Here is a 21234-nt window from a genome sequence, read left to right on the forward strand (position 1 = left end):
TGTGAAGCTATCATTATCTTAAATTGAGCAAGTTAAAACAAAGGGTTGAGACAAAAGATATAGCTTGAAATAATAAAATACTGCAAGTATTTAGCAGATAGTGTTAAATACTCTCTACTATCTATAAAAATACAATAACATACTATTTCCATCTCCACATAAAAAGTTAACTAGAGGAACAGGTGAAAGAGAAGAAAAGGGTGGTAAGAGATGAAAAAGACATGAATTATAACCAAATAAACACATATTAGAGTTTCCTTCCAACAGCAACCAAACAAATATAGATGTTTAGACTATATTACTTTGACAAAAAAAAAAAGAGAAAAAACCAAACCTATTAATTTTCAGCAAATACATTAAATAAAGGCATTTAGTTATGTATTGTAAAAACAATTACTTTGCATGAATTTAGTAAATCCCCGGGGATGATCATTCTACATTGTGAAAATTCTTTTACAAATTTAATTATGGTTTACCATGTCCACTATTGTGAGAATTTGTGTCACAGATGACTGGAAACAAGAGGCATCTAGAAACTGATCAGAATAAAGCAGAGAAGAGACAGGGTTGAGACTTTTAAAATGCAATCCTAAATTAAAGGAAACCTAAGTAAAGTTTACCTGACCTTTAGAGTATCCTTCTGCTGTCTCAAAGCTGGGAAAGTGCTAAGATCCAAAGACCCACTTAAGTCGTGGGAACGGAGGCAAGTCAGAATGTTCAAAATCCTCATGTCTCCTGATAACAAGTTTCCTAAAGGAAGAACTCAATTTTTACCAATACTCTATGAATTACTAAAGATGCTTGAGCCATAGTAGTAGGAATATAAAAAGAACTGTGAAATAAACGTACCCAAAGTTTTTCCCGTTTTATTCATCTAAGTCAATCAGCACGTCTGGAACCACCATGGACCCTCAGATATAAATTAACAATTCCAACTAACAGAAAAAGGATATCTAACTTTCTGATGGACTAAATACTGAGTAGCATATGAATATGCTCCTTAGTAATGCATACTGTCTACTACAACCTAAATTGGGTTTTCAGGGACACCTGGGTGGCTCAGTCGGTTGAGCATCTGACTCTTGATTTCAGCTCAGGTCATTGATCCCAGGGTCGTGGGATGGAGCCCCACATCAGGCACCACACTGAGCGTGGAGCCTGCTTAAGATTCCCTCTCTCTTCCTCTGTCCCTCTCCCCCACTCACGCACGCGCTCTCTCTCTCTCTCTCTAAAAAAAATAAAAGGAAATAAGATGGGTTTTCAAGCATCTTGCAAACTACAAAAGGAAATTCTGAACACTTCATTATATTGAAAAGATAAATAAAAATTAACTTTTCTGAAGTACTAATTCAGAATATGCAAATATTTCTTTCCTACGGCATTTCCTCTTAGCAAATATAAATGTTAATAAAGACTTTCATAGGGTTATTGATCTCTCACTTTGAAGCCTATTTTTCCTGTAAGTTAGTTCTTCAACTTCAAATTCTTCTAGGGTAAGACTTTTCAGGTACATCTTCATCATGATTAAAAATTATCTATAAACATACCATGTCTTGCTTTGGAATTTGTATTTAACTAAAAACAGCTGCTGTATATCTAGAAATCTTTAAAAACTGACCAAAGACAAAAAAAAAAAAAAAAAAAGATTTATCTTATTATCTTTTAATTCCTAAGCACAGTCTTTTCATTATAAATCACAGGCCCTAGAATATAATTTTTTTCACTCTTTTACTAATCTATAATAGAAAAGAAAAAGTCCCAATTATTGACAGTTCCATACCAAGATTTATGACGAATATATCATGACTACCAGCCAGCTACCTGAAAAAAATTTTTTAAGACTTCAAAATGTAAAACTAATTTTTAGTACACTATAAAAGCTAAATGACAATTTTATAAATAAGTTTAGACAACTTATAAAATTTCATATGTGTCTGACTAAATTCAGAGGACCAACATATTTACACATTTCTATAACATTTTAAAATAGATCCCATAAAGAAATAGTATATAGCCTATGGCAAAAACAACATAGCGCTAGGAGTTAATAGAGTTGGGTTCCAGTTCTAGGTCTATTATACTGCACTGAGGTTGATTTTAAAAGACAAATATTTATATATGCTTTGTAGAAGACTTAAAGAGATTTATCATGACTTATATAACATATTATAAATAAGTAAAAAGAATAATAGGTAAAAAACAACGTGGCTCTCAGTTTCAATTACAAGAGTGTGGAAACCAGTGAATACTGGGATCAGCAGCAATCACAAAATGAGGACATTGCCAATTTGTTCAAATATCACATACTGTATACACCAAAACTATTATTGCATGACAAATGACTAGAACACTAAGAGTGAAATCATAAGAGCAGAGACTTGTTTAGTTTTCTATTTCTCCAGCACCTAAAAAGTATCTAGCAGTAGGCATTCAAAGATTTGTTGAATAAATATACTCCCAAACTAAGTAGCACAATGTAATCTCACTGACCATGCCTAAAACGGACTCTACTACTCTTAATTTCACGTTAACCAGCACTTTTTAAGCGTTTTTAAATGTCTATGAGATTACAAACTGAATAAAATTCCAGACTTTTTAATAGTCACATCATTTTAATTTCCCTAAACTCTTTCAAAAAGATGTAAAATTATAAACTAAAGAGGACTTCATGACTCAAGCCAACTGAGTAATATATTAATCATAACTACTTAGTTTATGTAAGTGAAAAACTGAAAGTTGATCCTATAACATTTTTCCACTAAAAGTTATTAGCAGTCACAAATACAGATATGCTACACTTTTTTTCCAAGAATATTAAACACATAAAATTTTTCAAATAGCAACAAAAAACATCTTAGATAAGGACAGATGTCGGTGATTAGATCATACCATGCTCCAGACTACCCATATTATCGTAAAGTGCTGAACACACTAGACACAAAGTTCTATCTGTAAACCATTAATCACTGTACAGATGTAAGGCATCATCAACTACAACAGATTACAACCAAAAACAAACCTTCAAGTTGAAAAGTATTTAGAAGGCTATGGGACAACCTCCATGAGAAAGAAGATATTGTTACAGAGAACCTCAAATGGGTAAAAAAGAAAGAACCACTGTAATACAACATAAGTAGACAGATATTGCCAGTTAGAATTGCAATACAAAGGGTATAAACAATCTGTTAAGAAAATTCCAAGGTGGAAGAAGTCATGCCTCACTGAAGATAACTTTGGAAAGACTTTATGACAAAAGAAATACGGAGAGCAGGAACCATGTCAATCTTTTCCCACCACTGTATCCACAACTCATACAACAGTGCACTGAACATAGAACACTCTCAATACAGATTTACTGACTGAACAAATATCTGGAATGGACCTTGAGAGATGGGAGATGACACTCTACTTTGAGAGAAACATGCAAGCAAGGGACTAAGGGAGACAATGAGGTGTATTCAAAGAACAAGGGGTAGTCTAATTTTGCTGGAGTATATTTATGACATACAAAAGATAATCAAGGAGTTTGTGCCCACTCTGAACTTGAATAGAAAAATGGGGGAAAGATCAAATGCAACTCCAAGAAATTGTGTTTGATTGATTAGAAAAACAGTGGCACCATTAAAAGAAATACAAAGTTAAAAAAAAAAAAAAAAAAAAAGAGGGGAGAGGGAATCAGGTAAAGAAAATATTTACTGAGCATTTTACTCCTCATTAAGCATTTCAAATCCACTATTTTAATCTTCACAACAATCCTGTGAGGTACTTACATTCCCGGTTTACAAATGAGGCAAAAGAGATCACGATAGTTCCCCAAAACTCACAAAGCAAATTAGTTAATCTGTCATTCCCTCCCTTCTCCTTTCCTAAGAGAACCTCCATTTTGTTCAAATATATAGGGTACTAATGTGCTCAGGAAAGTGGGCCACTCCCCCAGTCCTAGGAGAATGAAACACGATTGTTCTAAAAAGGGAAATCCTTGTCTACTAACCCAGACTTGACATAGGAGACACAAGAAGAAACATTTTGAGGGCTTCTGGGAAAGACTTTCCTACTTGCATTAGCATTGTGGAGGTCACTAGGGACCCAGAAGTCACCAATCTAAGAGCTGTCACTGATTCTTCCCTTTGTCTCACTGCTGTTTCCCAATCCATCAGCAAGCCAAATCAATTCTAACTCCACAATACCTTGTTAACCCCTCCTCTTCTCCTACCATCCTAGTCCAAGCCATTAGTAATTCTCAACTAGACTACTAATAACTACTTTCCTATGCAATCTCCTTTTGGTGACTCTTGCTCCCAACAATTCATCCCCCAAACAGCAGCCAAATAAATCCTTTAAATGTAAATTACGGAGCAACTGAAACACTTGTGCTCTGATGGTGGGGCTGTAAAATGGGATAACCACCATGGAAAACAGTATGAGGTTCCTCAAAAGACAAAAAATAGAATTACCATATGACCCAGCAATCCCATATTGAATCCCATTTTGAATATATATATACAAAAGACTTGAAAGCACAGTCTCAAAGAGCTATTTGCACACCCATGTTCACAGCAACACTACTCACAACAGCCAAAAGGTAGGAGCAACCCCAGTGTCCACTGACAGACAAACGGATATAAAAAATGTGGCACATACACGCAATGGAGTATCATTTAGCCTTGAAGAAGGAAGGAAATCTTGCCATATGCTACAACATGGATGAACACTGAGGACATTAAAGCTAAGTCAAAGCTAGTCACGATAAAATAAAGACTGTATGATTCTACTTACACTGAGGTATCTAAAGGAGTCAAATTCATAGAAACCGAAAGCAGAATGAAGGTCCCAGAGACTGTGAGGAACTACTGTTTGATGGTGTGAAAAGACAGACTCCACTTTAAAGCTGCAGCTTCCACTTTCCTTTCTAATTAATGAACTCAAACTCAGCCAGAAGGGGCAAGTGTTTCCAGCAGTTGCTAGTAAAATACAACAGAACAACTGACATTCGGACCATAAAACTGCCGGTATGAACTTCATGAAGACAGAACGGTTAACTAATGCATACCAAGAATAGTTTCATTTGATAGCACCAATAAAGTAGTCGATTAGAGAATAATCAAAAGCAGTTCAACCGGTTAGCACCAATGAACATTTTCGTCCGTTCTTCTATATCTAAGTGATGTAATTACCTTCTTCTTTCTCATAAAAACCCCTTGCTTTCCCCCACATGAGCAGGACACTTCTCCAGCTGCTATGTGAATCTGCACTCCCTAAATTACCAATTCTATGGCCCCAAATAAAAGTTCTTTGTTTCTTCTTCAGTTTGCCTCCTTTTCCTGATTGAAATTTAACGGAGTTTCAGTTTTGCAAGATTAAAAACTTCTGGAGATCTGTTTCACAACACTGTGGATATACTTAACACTACTGAATTTGCACACTTTAAAATGGTTAAGGGGCACCTGGGTGGCTCTGTCCATTAAGCATCCAATTATCCATTTCAGCTCAGGTCATCGTCTCACCTGGATCGAGCCCCGCATATGTCTCTGTGCTGACATCGAGGGGCCTACCTGGGATTCTCTCTCTCCCTCTGCCCTTCCCCAGCTTACACACACATGCTCTCAAAACAAATAAATACAACTTTTTAAAAAATGGTTAAAATGGTAAATTTTGTGTTACATGTCTTTTCCATAATAATTCGAGGGCAAAAAAACCACTAACAAACCTCCCCTCAAAAAAGGAATTATAAACTACTCTCCTTAAAGTGCTTCAACTGCTTCCTATCACCCACTGAATAAACCCCAAACATGGTCTATGAGGCTCTGTATCATCTGGCCCTTCCCACTGGGACAGCCAGATCAAACACTCCTCTCCCTCTTCCTCAAGATGCTCAGTCAAAATGATACTTTTGCTTCTTCAAATAATTCAAATTCTTTCTTGCCTCCTGGTCTTTGTCCATGCTACTACCATTTCGTGGAATGCTATTACCCGACTCTTCACAGATTTGGCTCCTGACCCTTCAGATGTCCCCTTAAATGTCACCTTCTCAGAAGCCCTTCCTAACCAGCCTACCTAAATTAGTAGGTGTCCCCACACCATCCACATTATTTTCTATCTTGGGCCTCTTTTGTTCCTTGATAGCATTTCTCACAAGTTAAAAACATTTTTTTTTTCCTATACTCCCAAATGAAATGCAAGCTTCATGGGGACCTTAAAGATTTTATCTGATATTTCAACTGCAGAATACTTTAAATCTTTTAATCTTACAAAAAGGTAAAAAAAAATCATTTAAGCCAATGACACAATTTTTTAAAAATCCCACAGTACTCCTCAATCTCAATCTCCATAGTTACATACATACATTCAAAGCTCAGATCATTAATGGTTATTTAGATCATAGATGTGACTCAAACTATGTCTTCAAATTTTTTAATGCAACATAAAACATCTTAACAATACTCAATATATCACAGCACATTTCTACAACTATCCTACATCTTTATCTATAGGTTAAAAGAAAAAAAAGCCAACAACTGAATACTCAGATCTGCCAGACTCTGTTCTAAGCATTTTACACAGATTAACTCATGTAATCGCCAAATCATTTTAGAGATAAGGACATTTAGGCACTGTAATATTGTAATTTATAAGAAATGTATGTATTTGGTCACGGAGATGACCAAAATAAAAATTCATACATGTTTGGTCTTTGTCCACAGTTTCCAAACTTGGCTCACAGTTCCCAAAACCCATGGAACTTCCTGATGGATAAGAGCAAAGGGAGCATCTTTTATATTTGGGCTCGTTTCCTGTTCTGAAAAAGCTTCAGAGCTATAAAGGTGAAAGGAGTGACTTATTATTCATAACAAACCCTTCCCACTACAACTGGGCTTAGGTTACTGAAGGCGAATTTTGCAAAGCACCTAAAGGATGGGGGCTAGCTGCCAGAGGAACCATATACTGCTCGAATGTAGATCTGGAACTTTCAGTCCCACCCTGATTTCTAAGGAGGAGGGAGGGGTTGGTTGAATCAATCACCAATGGCCACTGAGTTCATCAATCATACCTATATAATGAAAACCCAATGTCTCCATAAAAACCCAAAAGGGGGTTCAGGCAGCTTCCACTCTGGGGAAACAGAACGCTTCCATGTGCCATTATCCAGAGCCCCAAACTCCAGGAGGACAAAAGCTCCTCTGTTTGAGATTTTGTCCTAGGCATCTCATCTGGCTGCTGATCTGTACCTTTTAACATTCTTTGTAATAAATTAGTAATCTAGTAAGTAAATGGGTTTCCTGAGTTCTGTGAGCCACTCTAGCAAACTAAATGAACCCAAATACGGGGTCATGGGAACCTCTGATTTACAGGTCAATCAGAAACATAGGTAACAACCTGGGCTTGTGACTCGCTTCTGAAGTGGAGAGTAGTCTTGTGGGACTGAGACTTCTAACCTGTGGAATCTGATTCTATCTGCACGTAGATAGTGTCAGAATTGCAACGAATTCTCAGACACATGCTGGTGTCTGAGAACTGCTTGTTGGTATGGGCGAGTCTCCCCACACACATTGGAATTGGGTCCAGGAACCCTTTTTAGGCATGAATAGATTAAATCACCTACCGCGAATTACAAAACCACTGTCAGACTGGGACCACCCAAGAAATCCTGCTCTAGTCTAGAGGCCATGCTCCTAATCTCACTGTACAAAACTGGGAGCAGACTTGTGACCCAGGTAAAAGTTCAAGATATGAAATGTTATGCTTCTTAAAAATGACACTCCATCCTTACAGCATATTCATTAAAACAAACCACAAATAGGAATTACCCACTTAATGAGGATACCAATTTTTTCTAATTTCTAGAAATTATATATCTTAAATTAGTATTTTTTAAGATTTCAGAATACTAAATGCAAAATTTTAAGAAATAAAAAGCTGGCTATTTACCAAAAATGAATGAAAAATAAACTCATAATGTTCTTTAGACAATAAAGCCCAAGAATTTAAAATTAATCAGAATGTTTAATTCTGCTGTATCATCAGCCTCATTTCCTAATTCCCCTCCAATCATACACTGTGCTTTATCATACAGATCTTTGGCACTGGAGGATTTTTAAGATATAAACTATTTGAGACCACTCCTAAATCTCCATTATATGTAGTAATCTATGGGGGTGATAATAACCTCACCAGGATTCTAAAGGATTAAATAAGATAAAATACAAAAATGCCGGGCATAAACATGAATCCCACATGGAAATATGGATGGCGGTACACTACAGGCAGGAGGACCGTTGCATTTTAGCTATTTGGTAATTCACAATCTCCATGTAACATTCTCAAATGGCAATGTCTATAATAAATGTCATTCCCTACTCAGCTTCCTCCTCTCACACTGCTATACTTTTCCCTATGTGACAAATTCTCACGCATTCCCAGTGAGTTATCTACTGTGGAAAAAAAAAATCTTCATTAATAGCCCACCTCTCCACATCAAAATGAATAACTCCATCTCTGTAATTCTATTAAATATAGCCCTTATGCCCTTATACTCTTGTTACAATGTATTAGCACCCTTTAAAAGGGGTATCTCCTCCTAGAACACATGGCAAGGTCAACAACATATTAATCTTTTCTTTTTTTTTAACGTCTATTTAATTTTGAGAGAGAGACAGAGTGTGAGCAGGGGAGGGGCAGAGAGAGAAGAGAGGGAGACACAGAATCTGAAGCAGGCTCCAGGCTCTGAGCTGTCAGCACACAGCCCGATGTGGGGCTCGAACTCACGAGCCATGAAATCATGACCTGAGCCCAAGTCAGATGCTTAAATGACTGAGGCATCCAGACGCCCCAACAACTTATTACTCTTAAAATTCAAAACACCAACCTTGGTGACTGGAACATTACAGTAACTGAAGTATCTTGTTTGTTTGTTTGCTTGTTAGTGAAGCATAAAATACCAAAGAGCAAACAAAAAAGAACTATATTTATTTACATCACACCTTGTTCCAAAGAAGGAAGAAGGCTTATTTTCAATCCTGCAAATGTGTAACAAAAAACTCCTAAGAAATATTCTAATGATATTTTTAGTAAATGCAGTAATGCTACTAGATAAGCTACCATAGCAGTTTCCTTTTAAAAAACAAATACAATATTAATACTTTTTTTTTTTTAGATTATGCAATCTACTCTTGGGCAATTTTCAAGTTTACATTGTTCTTGCAATGATAAAAATGGTCCTGATCTCATGGTTGGTGGGATCAGGCATCTTTATATCCCCAGTTCCTTGCATCATATCTGGCATAAAACAGTCACTTAATTATGTTAAAAGCTTTATGTACACACACACACACACACACACACACAGATTCACCATAGTCTGACTTTCTGATTTTATACTTCTTTTAAGGATCTATTTCAATAGACCTAGAACCAAAGACTGGATGCACATCACAGGAGATGTTTTAAAAAGCAAATTCATAAAATAGCAGAGTACCTATACCCATAGATGAACAAAGATTTAAAGCAGATTTTTTTTTTTAATTTGGTATACAGAAATACAGAAGAAAGAAATATCAAAGATTAACAGTTTGAATGTGTGTGACAAAGCAGAAAGAATTGCTGAAGATGAAAGTAGGGAACCAGGAAAAATTACATACTTATCATACATGGAAAAAAGTCAGAGGATTATTGTTGGAAAATAGGAATAAAGGAGGATTAAGACTATTTACTCAGCATCAGATTTTCTTTTTAATGTTTATTTATTTTGAGAGGGAGAAAGAGTGCAAGCAGGAAGGGGCAGAGAGAGAGAGGGAGAGAATCCCAAGCAGGCTCCATGCTGTCAGCACAGAGCCAGATGTGGGGCTTGATCCCACCAACCATGAGATCAGGACCTGAGCCAAAATCAAGAGTCAAATGTTCAACTGACTGAGCCACCCAGATGCCCCTCAACACCAGATATTTTTACAAAGGGACGAAAATACCTGCACAATAACATGGGTCTGTGAAATGTCCTGTATGGTAAATAGCAGATAAAAATTTCCAGTAAGGGTTTAAAAAACCTTTTTAACTTACTGAGAATCATTTAACAAACAACTACAAATCATTTTCATTACCCAAGGGGTTTGTGATAAGGTTGTTTGGTATTTCTTTTAATGTTTATTTACTTGTTCTGAGAGAAAGAAAAAGTATGAATGGGGGAGGGGCAGAGGGAGAGAGGGAGGGAGGGAGGGAGGGAGAGAGAGGGGGAGAGAGGGAGAGAGGGAGGGAGGGAGAGAGGGAGAGAGGGAGGGAGGGAGGGGGAGGGAGGGAGAGGGAGAGAGAGGGAGGGAGGAAGAGAGGGAGGGAGGAAAAGAGAGAGAGAGAGAGAGAGAGAGAGAGAGAGAGAGAGAATCCCAAGCAGGCTCAGTGCTGTCAGCACAGATCTCAGGAACTGTGAGTTCATGACCTGAGCCAAAATCAAGAGTCAGACTCTTAACTGACTAAGCCACCCAGGTACCCTGGGTTGTTCAGTATTTTTAAATCACACAAATCAGACTCACTCCAATTATTTTTACAATTAAAAACCCAGTATTTAATTCAATAAAGTCATTTTTGAAGTGTTTCAGTTCCACATAATGGCAAGTTCAGGAAGAACAAAGAAAGGGGTAGAGAAAGTGAGAACCACCAGAGGGAAAATAAGTTAAACAGAGGCCAAGAGCCATAAGCAAATTCATTTTGCAAGAAACACTGGGACAGATACAGGTGCTTGGGTGCTGAGATGAATGTTAGTCCAGCTGACTACTCTGTGGTTCTGGGGTGAGGGGAATTACCACCAGGTAAAGAAAACACTAAATGGTTACTATTTAACACTCTACAACTAATCTTAGCCTTTATCCCAAGTTGTTTCACTTTAAACTATATGACTAAGGAAGCCTAGCAGAAAGGAAATTACTCTCAGGACTGCAGCCACCATGGTTGTACAGTATCACCTAAAGAGCCAAATGAAATAAAGCCAAGTCAAATCAATCATTGGCTTGGGGTTTCCTATCCCCAATTTAGAACTTTCCTAGTAATGAAGTTCTCTGAGAAGGAAATGTTCAGCTAGATGAGAGGAACACAAGATTGAGGACAGAGACAGGAGAGAACCACCCTTAAGATTAGCAACAGTAAAACCAGTGAAGGAAAACAGTTACTGAAGGTAGGGTTAGAAAGTGTCAAGAAGGACGGAGTTATCTAATATCTACTAACATAAAGACCTAGAAGGATAAGGAAATGAAGAAATAATTTAGATTTGGCATTTGAAATCATCACCTAAGGATCAAGCTTAAAATTCAGATGCAAAATTCAAAAGTTAATTTTGAAACAATATGCCAGTACTCCAAGATACTGCTATTTACAGATGGTTGGGGTGGGGAAGTTCAATTTTGATGCAATATAGTATTAAGTCAATCTGAAAACAGTTATCCTTTATTAAAGAACAAACGTGCACTTTAAAATATGGAGTACTAAAAAGCCATATATAAACAACTTTGTAAATCATCATATGAGTCCAATCACATATAAAAATATTTTTTATTTTAACTAGGCACATTTGAAATAAAGGCACTATACAACACTGTTTCACCTCTTGCATATTTTCAAGGACTTGCAGCAATTTAAGTCATTCTACAAACACTAGGGTGTTTAAAAGTCAAAGGCAATTTTTTAGGGCGCCTGGATAGCTCAGTCAGTTAAGCGTCTGACTCTTGATTTTCGGCTCAGGTCATGATCTCACAGTCGTGAGATCGAGCCCTGAATCAGACTTCACAGTGAGTGTGGACCCAGCTTGAGATTCTTTCTCTCCTTGCTCTCTGTCCCTCCTCCCCCAAAATAAATAAACATTAAAAAAGAAAAAAAGTAAAAGGTAATTTTTTTGTTTCTTAGACTTCTTCTAGATTCCTTCCTAACAATAAAGCAAATTTTTACAAAATTTTCTCTAAACACCTCATAACCATAACTTCATGATTTAAGCTCTCAAAACCTTTACTTCAATGCAGCTTCCTAACTGACCTCTTCATTCGGCTCTATTATCTCCTCACTTCCGTCTGCCCGGACTCCACTTTCTCAAACAGAGATCATGTCAGTCTCATGTTGAAAAACCACTGCTTCCTAACCCGACCAGAAAACAGATTTACTCCTCTTAAGCTTACGAACAAAACACGCAAAGATCAAAATACCTTTTTAAACCTTTGGTTTTACCTTAATATTTAAATCTGCATTCTCCATAACATGTGCATGTTGGGTACTGTTAAATGTTAGTCACTAATGATTAAACACTGAAAGTTTGTTTTCCGTTTAAACAATCTAGTAAAACCAGTAATGCTAAGCAAATGTATAATTTCAGGGGCGCCTGGGTGACTCGGTCAGTTAAGCCTCCAACTTCGGCTCAGGTCATGATCTCATGTTTCATGAGGTCGAGCCCCACATAGGGCTCTGTGCTGACAGCTCGGATCCTGGAGTCTGCTTCAGATTCTGCGTCTCCCTCTCTCTCTGCCCCTCCCCTGCTTGTGCTCTTTCTCTCTCTCTCAAAAATAAAATAAAATTACATTTTAAAAAAACTTTAATAAAAAAAGAAAACATATAATTTCCCATACTCCTGAACTGGTTGAGTACCACAGTTTTAAACGTGCTGGCATTTCAATACAAAGGGTATAAACTAAGGAATATTAAAGCCCTTGATAATTTGGCCCAAATCTTCTTTGTCTTTGCATTTCCCACTACTGTACATACACCCTATGCTGAACTCCAAATAAAACTATTAATTTAATCCTGGGGTGCCTGGGTGGCTCAGTCGGTTAAGTGTCTGACTTCGGCTCAGGTCATGATCTCATAGTCTGTGAGTTCAAGCCCCGCGTCGGGTTCTGTGCTCACAGCTCAGAGCCTGGAGCCTGTTTCAGATTCTGTGTCTCCCTCTCTCTCTGACTCTCCCCCGTTCGTGCTCTGTCTCTCTCTGTCTCAATAAATAAACGTTTAAAAAAAAAAAAAAAAACCATTAATTTAATCCTTATTCTTACATATGCCTTCTTCCAGAAAGCTCTTTCACTCATCACCACAAGAAGTCGCTATCAAGGTCCCACTCAAACTCTACCCTCCTACTTTCCCTAACATTTTACAGTCTGTTATGGTACTAATCACAGTCTCTCATTATTATATTTAGTTGTGTGTATAAGAATGCATATAACATACCAGTTAAGAATCAAAGCTTTGAAAGCAACGAAACTCAGGTCAATCTCTGACTCTGCTATTTATTAAATATAACTTTGGGCAAGTTACTTAAGATCATCCTCCAAAGGTTTCCTCATCTTTTATATGAAGATTGTAGCAGGTTATCTCCAACAGGATTAACCTCAGAATCAAAAATAGTGATGTATATAAATCACTGAGCCCAATACTGACAACTAGTAACAGTTTAGTAAACATATCTATTATTCCCAATAGGCACAACTCATTGTCCTACTCTTGTTTGTATTCTTTCCCATTCCTATTATGCGGTATTCTGCATGTGCTTAATAAGTGCTTGGCTGGGGCGCCTGGGTGGCCCAGTCGGTTAAGCGTCCGACTTCGGCTCAGGTCATGATCTCACGGTTCGTGGGCTCGAGCCCCGCGTCGGGCTCTGTGCTGACAGCTCAGAGCCTGGAGCCTGTTTCAGATTCTGTGTCTCCTTCTCTCTGTGACCCTCCCCCGTTCACGCTCTGTCTCTCTCGGTCTCAAAAATAAATAAACGTTAAAAAAAAAAAATTAAACAAAAAAATAAGTGCTTGGCTGATAAAATCTGATAGATCTTAATAACATAAGGTCCAAATTCCAGTGAATATCAAAAATGGCTTACTAATCATACCATTAACTGTTTAACATTAGCTTAACCAGTTTATACTTTAGCTACCATATACATAGATACAGATCTCCAACCACCATTTTAAAGTATTCTACACTGCATTGCCAATATCCAAAATGCTTGATAATAGTTACTCAGAAGTCTAAATTAATCTAAAAACTTCAGCATGTATCCAACCACCAAGAAAACCCTTAGCAAATTAAAGAATTCCTATGTGGATACTCCTATTGCTAAAGCTAAGCCAAATCCCAAACCCATTTTTCCAATTGGTCCTCTAAGTTACCCCGAGGCAGGGGATTCCCTCAAGAGCCCAATCAGGTCTGCCGTGGTATTCTCAAGAAAAGTACAAGGGATGCAATATTTCCAGACCAGTAAGATTACTAATTCTTAAATGTTCAGAATAGACTATATCAAAAAACAAATGAGTAGATTCTTTAATCCTATAGTTAGCTAGAGAACAAAACAAAAACAAAAAGAAAAGAAAGGAAAAGAAGAAAGGAAAACCCCTACAGCAAGGCCAAAGACTGATAAAGAAAAGGACTAGTAATGAGAACTACCTGGGAAGGCAAAAGAGAATGCAAATATAGCAGAAGACCCAGTCATCCAAAGACGGCTTCATAAGCTAAATATAAGCTAAATTCGGAAAGAGCAATTTCACAAAAAGAGGAACAATATTTTCTAGTACTATGTAAACTACACTGTAAGTTTAACCACTGTCACAATATAAACATTAGCACTATAAATTCATTGTAAAGAATACTCCTCAAAGCAACATGTACATAACTATACTCAAGCCAATACCAATAAAAAAAAAAAAAAGAAAGAAAAAAATAAAAAAGTGACATTTGCTACGTAAATGTTAGGCATTCAAGGTGAGATACTTAAAAGTGAACCTTAAGATTTTACAATGATAATCATATTTATGTAAAGTATTTTCATCTAAATTAACGAAAGCCCCACTACATAGATGTGTTTAACACTGAGTAAAGTGGCGCTTTCTAAATCGTATTCCTTCAAATTAAGAATACTTTAAGTTTTCACTGAAATTTTAATACTTCCAAGAAACATTTTAAAATGTGTTTTACATTCCTAATAACATACCAAGCTAGTGACAAGTATTATAGTTAAGTAAACCTTTATACAGGCACTAAAGAAAGTGGCATTAACTCATCTTTAGAAAACGACAGAAACAAATATTTCCGAAACTAAAATTTGTTTTAAAAAATTCTGAAACTGGGGCGCCTGAGTGGCTCAGTCGGGTAAGCGTCCGACTTCAGCTCAGGTCATGATCTTGCGGTTTGTGAGTTCCAGCCCCGCAACAGGCTCTGTGCTGACAGCTCAGAGCCTGGAGCCTGCTTTGGATTCTGTGCCTCGCTCTCTCTCTACCCCTCCCCTGCTCACACTATGTCTCTCTCTGTCTCAAAAAATAAACATTAAAAAAAATTTTTTTTAATTCTGAAACAAGTAACTACATATAAGAAAATATGTTTTAAATGTGTCAATTACAGTTGACCCTTAAGCTCTGTCGGTTTAAACTTTGTGGATCCACTTATATACAGATTTTTTTAATAAATACAGTACAGCATTGTAAATGTATTTTCTCTTATGATTTTATTAATTACACTTTCTTTTCTCTAACTTACTTTAAGAATCAGTACACAATACAAAACATGAAATATGTGTTAATTGTTTACATTAGGCTTCCAGTCAACAGTAGGCTTTAGTAGCTAAGTTTTGGAGGAGTCAAAAATTATACTAGGATTTGTAACTGTAGACATCAGCACTCCTAACCCTGCTGCTCAAGGGTCAACTGAATTCTGTATATTTTGCCAGAATAAAAAACTGTGTTCCATATACATATATATGTGTGTGTGTGTAAATATATACATATATGTAAATATATGTACATACGTGTGTGCATGTATGTATACACACACACACATATATACATGACACATTTGAGTGTATTTCTTGCCTTTCATAAACTATTTGTCAGAGACCATATCCAGATGAGATCAATTATTCTCTCTACTGGGATCAAGTCATTGATTCTAAATGTGTTACGCAAAAAAGAAAAAAAATGTTTTGAATTATTAAAGCACTGCCTTAGATGGTAATCAACAAACTCTTAGTCACCAAGCCCTAACCTGCTTTAAATTTCAATCACTTACAAAGCAAGGGCCCTATATCCCCATATATAACCTTTATTTCACAATAGTATAAATATTGGTTTCACCTCATCCAAACCAAATTTTTGCAAAATCCTGAAAATGTTATATAGAAAAGAAAAATAGAAACGGATATTCATTATGATGGTAAGTCTGTTTATTTTGATGATTTCTCAGTCTCTGTAAGAACACTTGCTTGCCCAAAACGAAATATGCAATAGATGACTTAAAGGTAATTTATTCTTAGGATATACTAAACCTCAAAAATAAAACTGAGAGGGAAACATCAGTGGAAAAGAATGCTTTCTACGTTTTATTAGTAAGAGGCAAACTCTTACAACGTCCCTAAAGAACCAAACTGTAGCGGAAAAGAGAAGATGTGATTTGGACTGTCATTTTCAGAGCTATTAAGAAAACTCACAGTTAAATGACAATTTTAATACAGAGCCAGAAAACAATTCTTCTCTCAGAATTCTTTCAAGAATTGTCCACTTTCAAAATTCACATGTAGCTACGTTTTATTACTAATGCTCTCTACCCCTTTTCTCTCCATTAACACTACCCAGAATGTAGTTAACAGTAATTAAGTACAGGCTATGATTCTACTTCCTAAAGTGTACATCAGCAACAATCTATTATGTTCTGGGTCTAGCACAACATTTACAAGTGGAAACCATAAATGAAAGTGTTATTCATATAATCAGAAGAACAGGAAGGAGCCCTATAGAGAGCATATACGTAGTTCAGAGAAATTTTCAATGTGCTCCAACTTTATTACAGACTTCCAATTTACCACTTCCCAGATACCAGTGCTACTGACTGTATTTAAATAAACTAATGACCACAATTTAACTTGCACATTGTGTAGTCTGATTATTTTAAACTTTAAATGGAAATGTTTAACTTGTTAAAAATCAATACTCCAACAAAGGAAAAGAACATTAAAAATAAACTCCATAATTAATACTATTTTTGTAAACTTATTTTAAAGCACCACAGCACAAACTCATTGTGTGATACGCCAGACTTTTTATCCAATAAGAATCACCTTTCCTTTTTCACAATGCCATAAACAACTCAGAGAAATTTAAATCTTCAAAAAGGATTATAAACAGCTAAATAAAATAAAATTCCATCTGCAGTAATTTCCTTGATATAATCTACATTATACTTTATGTATAATTATACATTATACTGTCACTGGTTAAAAAATACTAAATTTTCTGAATTATACGCCCTTCTACCAATTACATATTGATAAAAACATTAGCCAATTATTTATTAAACAAACCCTTCTGTTCAAGAAACCAAGCATCACACTGCTATACCTTCTAGAAGCCCCAATATTTCTGCTCCCTCCCTTACTGCATGAGGCATTAAACCTTCAGAGTCAGTTTTATCTCCCTACTTTCTTTAACCTTCACGATTATAGTTTTATCTGGCTACTTTCCTAATAATCACTGTTCTTCATTTTTATCTGCCACATCTGTATCTCGAGAATGAAGACTATTCAAGCCTCAGATTATTCCAAATATCCTCCCAAACCATATCACGGTCCTAATACTGAGCATTCTGTAATCATTTTCTCCAAATTACCCAGTGATAGGTTTGAGGTTTCCAGTTTCCTTTAGAGGAGCTTGCTAGGTCTCAGGGTAAAGCAAGTTAAATATTCTGCTCATTATGTTGCATACAACTACAAAGCACTTAACAGAGCTTACCAACACCCTCCTCTCTAAAATAGCAAACACCCTGTCATAGAACGCAGAGAATAGCTGCTTTGCTCCAAAGACTATAGCTCTTGAGCACTTCTCAGAGCAGCTGTTAGTAACTTTCAGACGCCTGCTGGACTATCACTTTGGTTAAATTAATGATGGGTCATCTTGTTCCACTTTACTTTTTCCTTTTTAGTCTTGCATTCAATGCAGAAAAGCTACGGATTACTTTTAAAAATAAAGTACAATAAATAAACAAACAAGCAAACAAACAAACAAACATTACTTCAGCTCCACTACTTTTCCAAAAGAAATCATTTCAAGATCCCTACATCATTACCTAAACCATGCAGACCGCTTATACATGCCACTGGAAAGCTTTAAAAGGATCCTATTTTCTACCTATCCTTACCCAACATGTTCGCAAGTTTTCAGTAATTTCGAGAACGTTCTGTATTACAAAGGTGCTGATGCACTCAATCAGAACTGTTTTGCTCAAATACAAGCCCCGAATACCCTGCACTTGATAAATTTTAAGTATGTTTCTGGTTACCTGAAGAGCTTTCTGGTGGCACCCTTTGTCACCCAGTGATGCTCCCACCAGCAAATATTTCTCATCCTTTAAAACGTTCCTCCCACCCTTCAAAAAACACACATGAGACTTAGAGGTTTCCGCATACTAATACGGAACCACTCATACCACTAGGTATTATGGCTCTCAAAGAATCCTCTTTAGCAGCCTCCCCGGGGACACTATGCTCAGCGGGGCTTTGAACCTGTGAGACTCGCTGCCAGCTGCCTTTGCAAAAGCAGCACCGTAGGCCGACTCAATACCGCATTGCTGCTGCCGACTTTTTCTAGCAGCTTAAAAAAAAAAACTGAGCCCAGTACCCTGCAGACCCTGCTGGCTCTTCTGCAGCACGGAAGAGAAACCGCCGCATTGCTCAGCGTGGAACACCGGGGAACCCGACTGTAGGGCGGGGAAGCGAGTGCCGTCGAGAGGCTCTGTCGAGGGCGGGGTGCCGGCGGCGGCGGGGGGTGGGGGAAGGCGTCCGGACTGTAGGGGACCGCGACGAAGCAGCGGCCAAGGCGCGGGCGTCTGGGCGCCACGCTCTGCATCGCCCCGTGGCCGTCGAATAGCGGGGTCCCGGCAGGGGCCCCTCCCGGGGATGGGGGTCCCTCAGCAGCCGGACTCGCCCCGCCCGCCGCCCCCCACCGCCCCCGGGCCCTCACCTGTCATGAGCGCCGGACTGTCGCCCGCCGCCGCAGCGGGAGAGGAGGCGGCTGCGGCGGCAGAGCCCGAGGCCCGCCGCCCGCCGAGGTGCCTGGACACCAGCTCGCATCCATCCGCCGCGCCGGCCACCAGCAGCCCAAGCACCAGTAGCGCAGCCCAATGCCACCGCCGCAGCCTGCCCGAGGCCGGGCCGGGCGTCGCGGCAGGATGAGGGCGCGGAGGAGCAGGGGGAAAGCGCAGCGGCGCTACGGCCGCCGGCCACTCGTCCGCTCTGCCAGGCGCTGCAGCCGCCGCCGGCGACTCCTCGGGCCGCCCCCGCCGCCTCGGACGCGAGCTCCTGCCGGGCGCCAGCCTGGTCCCCTCGGCACCGGCGGCCTCCGGAGCTCGGGTCCCGGCTGCGTTCATTGGTTCCGGTTATTTAAAAAAAAAAAAAAAAAAGGTGAGGGGCAGAAAGGTACGGCGTCTTCAGGCCGCGCGCGACACCCGCGCTCCTGCGGCGGCGAGACCGGGATCCGCTGCTCTGGCGCCTCTCAACACCAGCCCCAGCGCCCGCGCCACCGCCGCCGCGGCGCATCCCCCCGCCCTCTCCGGCCCGCGCCCGTCGTAGTACCACGCTCGGCCCCGACGCCTCCTCCCTCACACACTCGCACGCAGCATACCAATCCCCCGCCTCCTTCAGCCCCTCCACGGCGCAGGCGCGACGCTGCTGTACTGCGCCTGCGCGGCGCCACAGCCCCGCCTCCAGGGGCGTTCCCGGGAGGACCGGAGTGCGGCGGGGAGGCAGTTAACGCTTTCGCTGAGCAGCTTGATTTGAGGGTAGGAAGACGGGCATGCCCCCTCCCCCACTCACGGCCCCGCCCAGACAGGAGTAGGGGGGGGACCAAAGAGGCGGGACAAAGGAGTACTGACTTCCCAAATTGTTTGGGCGAGTTATAGGCATGTAGACGGCAACAAAAATAATTGCATGGGTCGAAAAAACCTTGTAATCAGAAACAGCGGCGTCTCTAGAATTTCAGTATAGGTGGGGCTTACAAGAAGCTAGCAATGTGGAAGTGGAGGTTAGCATAGCGTAGTGTTTTATTTACCTAAAGCGCTTGCTACAAGCCCATGTGCCAGGCAGTGCTCGAAAGGCTTTGCAAATTTACACATTGTAACTCTAAAAGTTATATAGTGGTATCGTTATCATCCCCATTGTACAAATGAGGCAACCCCAGCCCAGAGATGTTAAGTAACTTATCCCCAGGTCCCACAGCTGATAAATGGGAGACAGGGCCAGATTTAGCACCCCCGAATGGAAATACTGAAATGGATTTGCCGTTGTCCCTGACTTTCCTATGTTCAAACATTTCCTGAATCACCACCTCGCTACTCCCACCTCACTAACAAGGATTCTTTGCTGTTAGTTTAATAAGTTTACAGAACGGTTGTTCACACTTGGCTTTACCTACCTGAAACGAAGCAGAGCGCGCCTACACACACACACACACACACACACACACACACACACACACACACACACAGGCATTCTCTTTCCCAAGAGCAAAAAGTTGTTTAAAATTTTCAGGTACGGTTCTTAAGCATAAATGTCCTGTTTCGTATTGGGTTTTCATTGTTGGGTTAGGGCTTCGATTTTGGTTTTTATTGGTTGGTTTGTTTTCTTAAGTCAAAAAGATCCTCAAATTACACAATCTCCCAAAGAATTTCTTAGGCAATGTAGCCAATATAACCATGATTATCATTCACTGTGGAAGGGCAGATGCACACTTCAGAAAAGAATCAAGAATTTCTTTGAAGCTAATCAATCTATCAACAATTATTTCTTGACAGACTTCTTGGGAACATAGTGTTTTAGGTGGCAATTCTTCATAGGGCAACAGGGAGATTATATTTCCCCTGCTGAAAGGCACAGCAATCAAGTCACACATTTGCTGAGTGTCTACCAAAAGGAGAGAATTCTGCTGGAAGACTAGAAAAATATAAATAACAGTCTTGTTTTCTGCTCTCCAGAAGGCAACATTTCATTCATTCAATATTTACTGAATGCCTAGTATGTGCCAGGCAGGGTACTGAGTAGTTGGGATTCAGGAGGAATAAGAGACAGAAAAAAGTCTATTAAGTCAGTACTCAGGGATATAAGAAACAACACAGTCCCTGCCTGGGAAATCTTATGATCTTGCTTAGGAGATAAAATTTACACCCATTAAATAATTAGAGACTAATACAAGGTAGCACTTAATCAGTTGCTAAATTGGGTAGAGCAAGCTGTATTATAGCAATAATTGCAGTATA

At 39.1% G+C, this 21234-nt stretch overlaps 1 protein-coding gene across 2 annotated transcripts in view; it reads right to left on the bottom strand.

The window, feature by feature from the left end:
- The window catches only part of STIM2 (stromal interaction molecule 2), a 150240-nt gene extending 130652 nt beyond the window's left edge, over positions 1-19588 (bottom strand). Inside the window, exon 1 of one of the 2 annotated variants that reach the window (XM_019453539.2) lies at positions 18945-19588. In XM_019453539.2, the coding sequence (XP_019309084.1) occupies positions 18945-19350 (406 nt within the window). In that variant the 5' untranslated portion in view covers positions 19351-19588. The remainder of the gene's footprint in view (positions 1-18944) is intronic. The other variant, XM_019453540.2, reaches the window with a different exon arrangement.
- Between the last annotated feature and the right edge of the window lie 1646 nt (positions 19589-21234).

This window comes from Panthera pardus, unplaced genomic scaffold (genome assembly GCF_024362965.1).
Source record: "Panthera pardus isolate Hobbes unplaced genomic scaffold, ASM2436296v1 HiC_scaffold_13, whole genome shotgun sequence".
Lineage (NCBI taxonomy): Eukaryota > Metazoa > Chordata > Mammalia > Carnivora > Felidae > Panthera > Panthera pardus.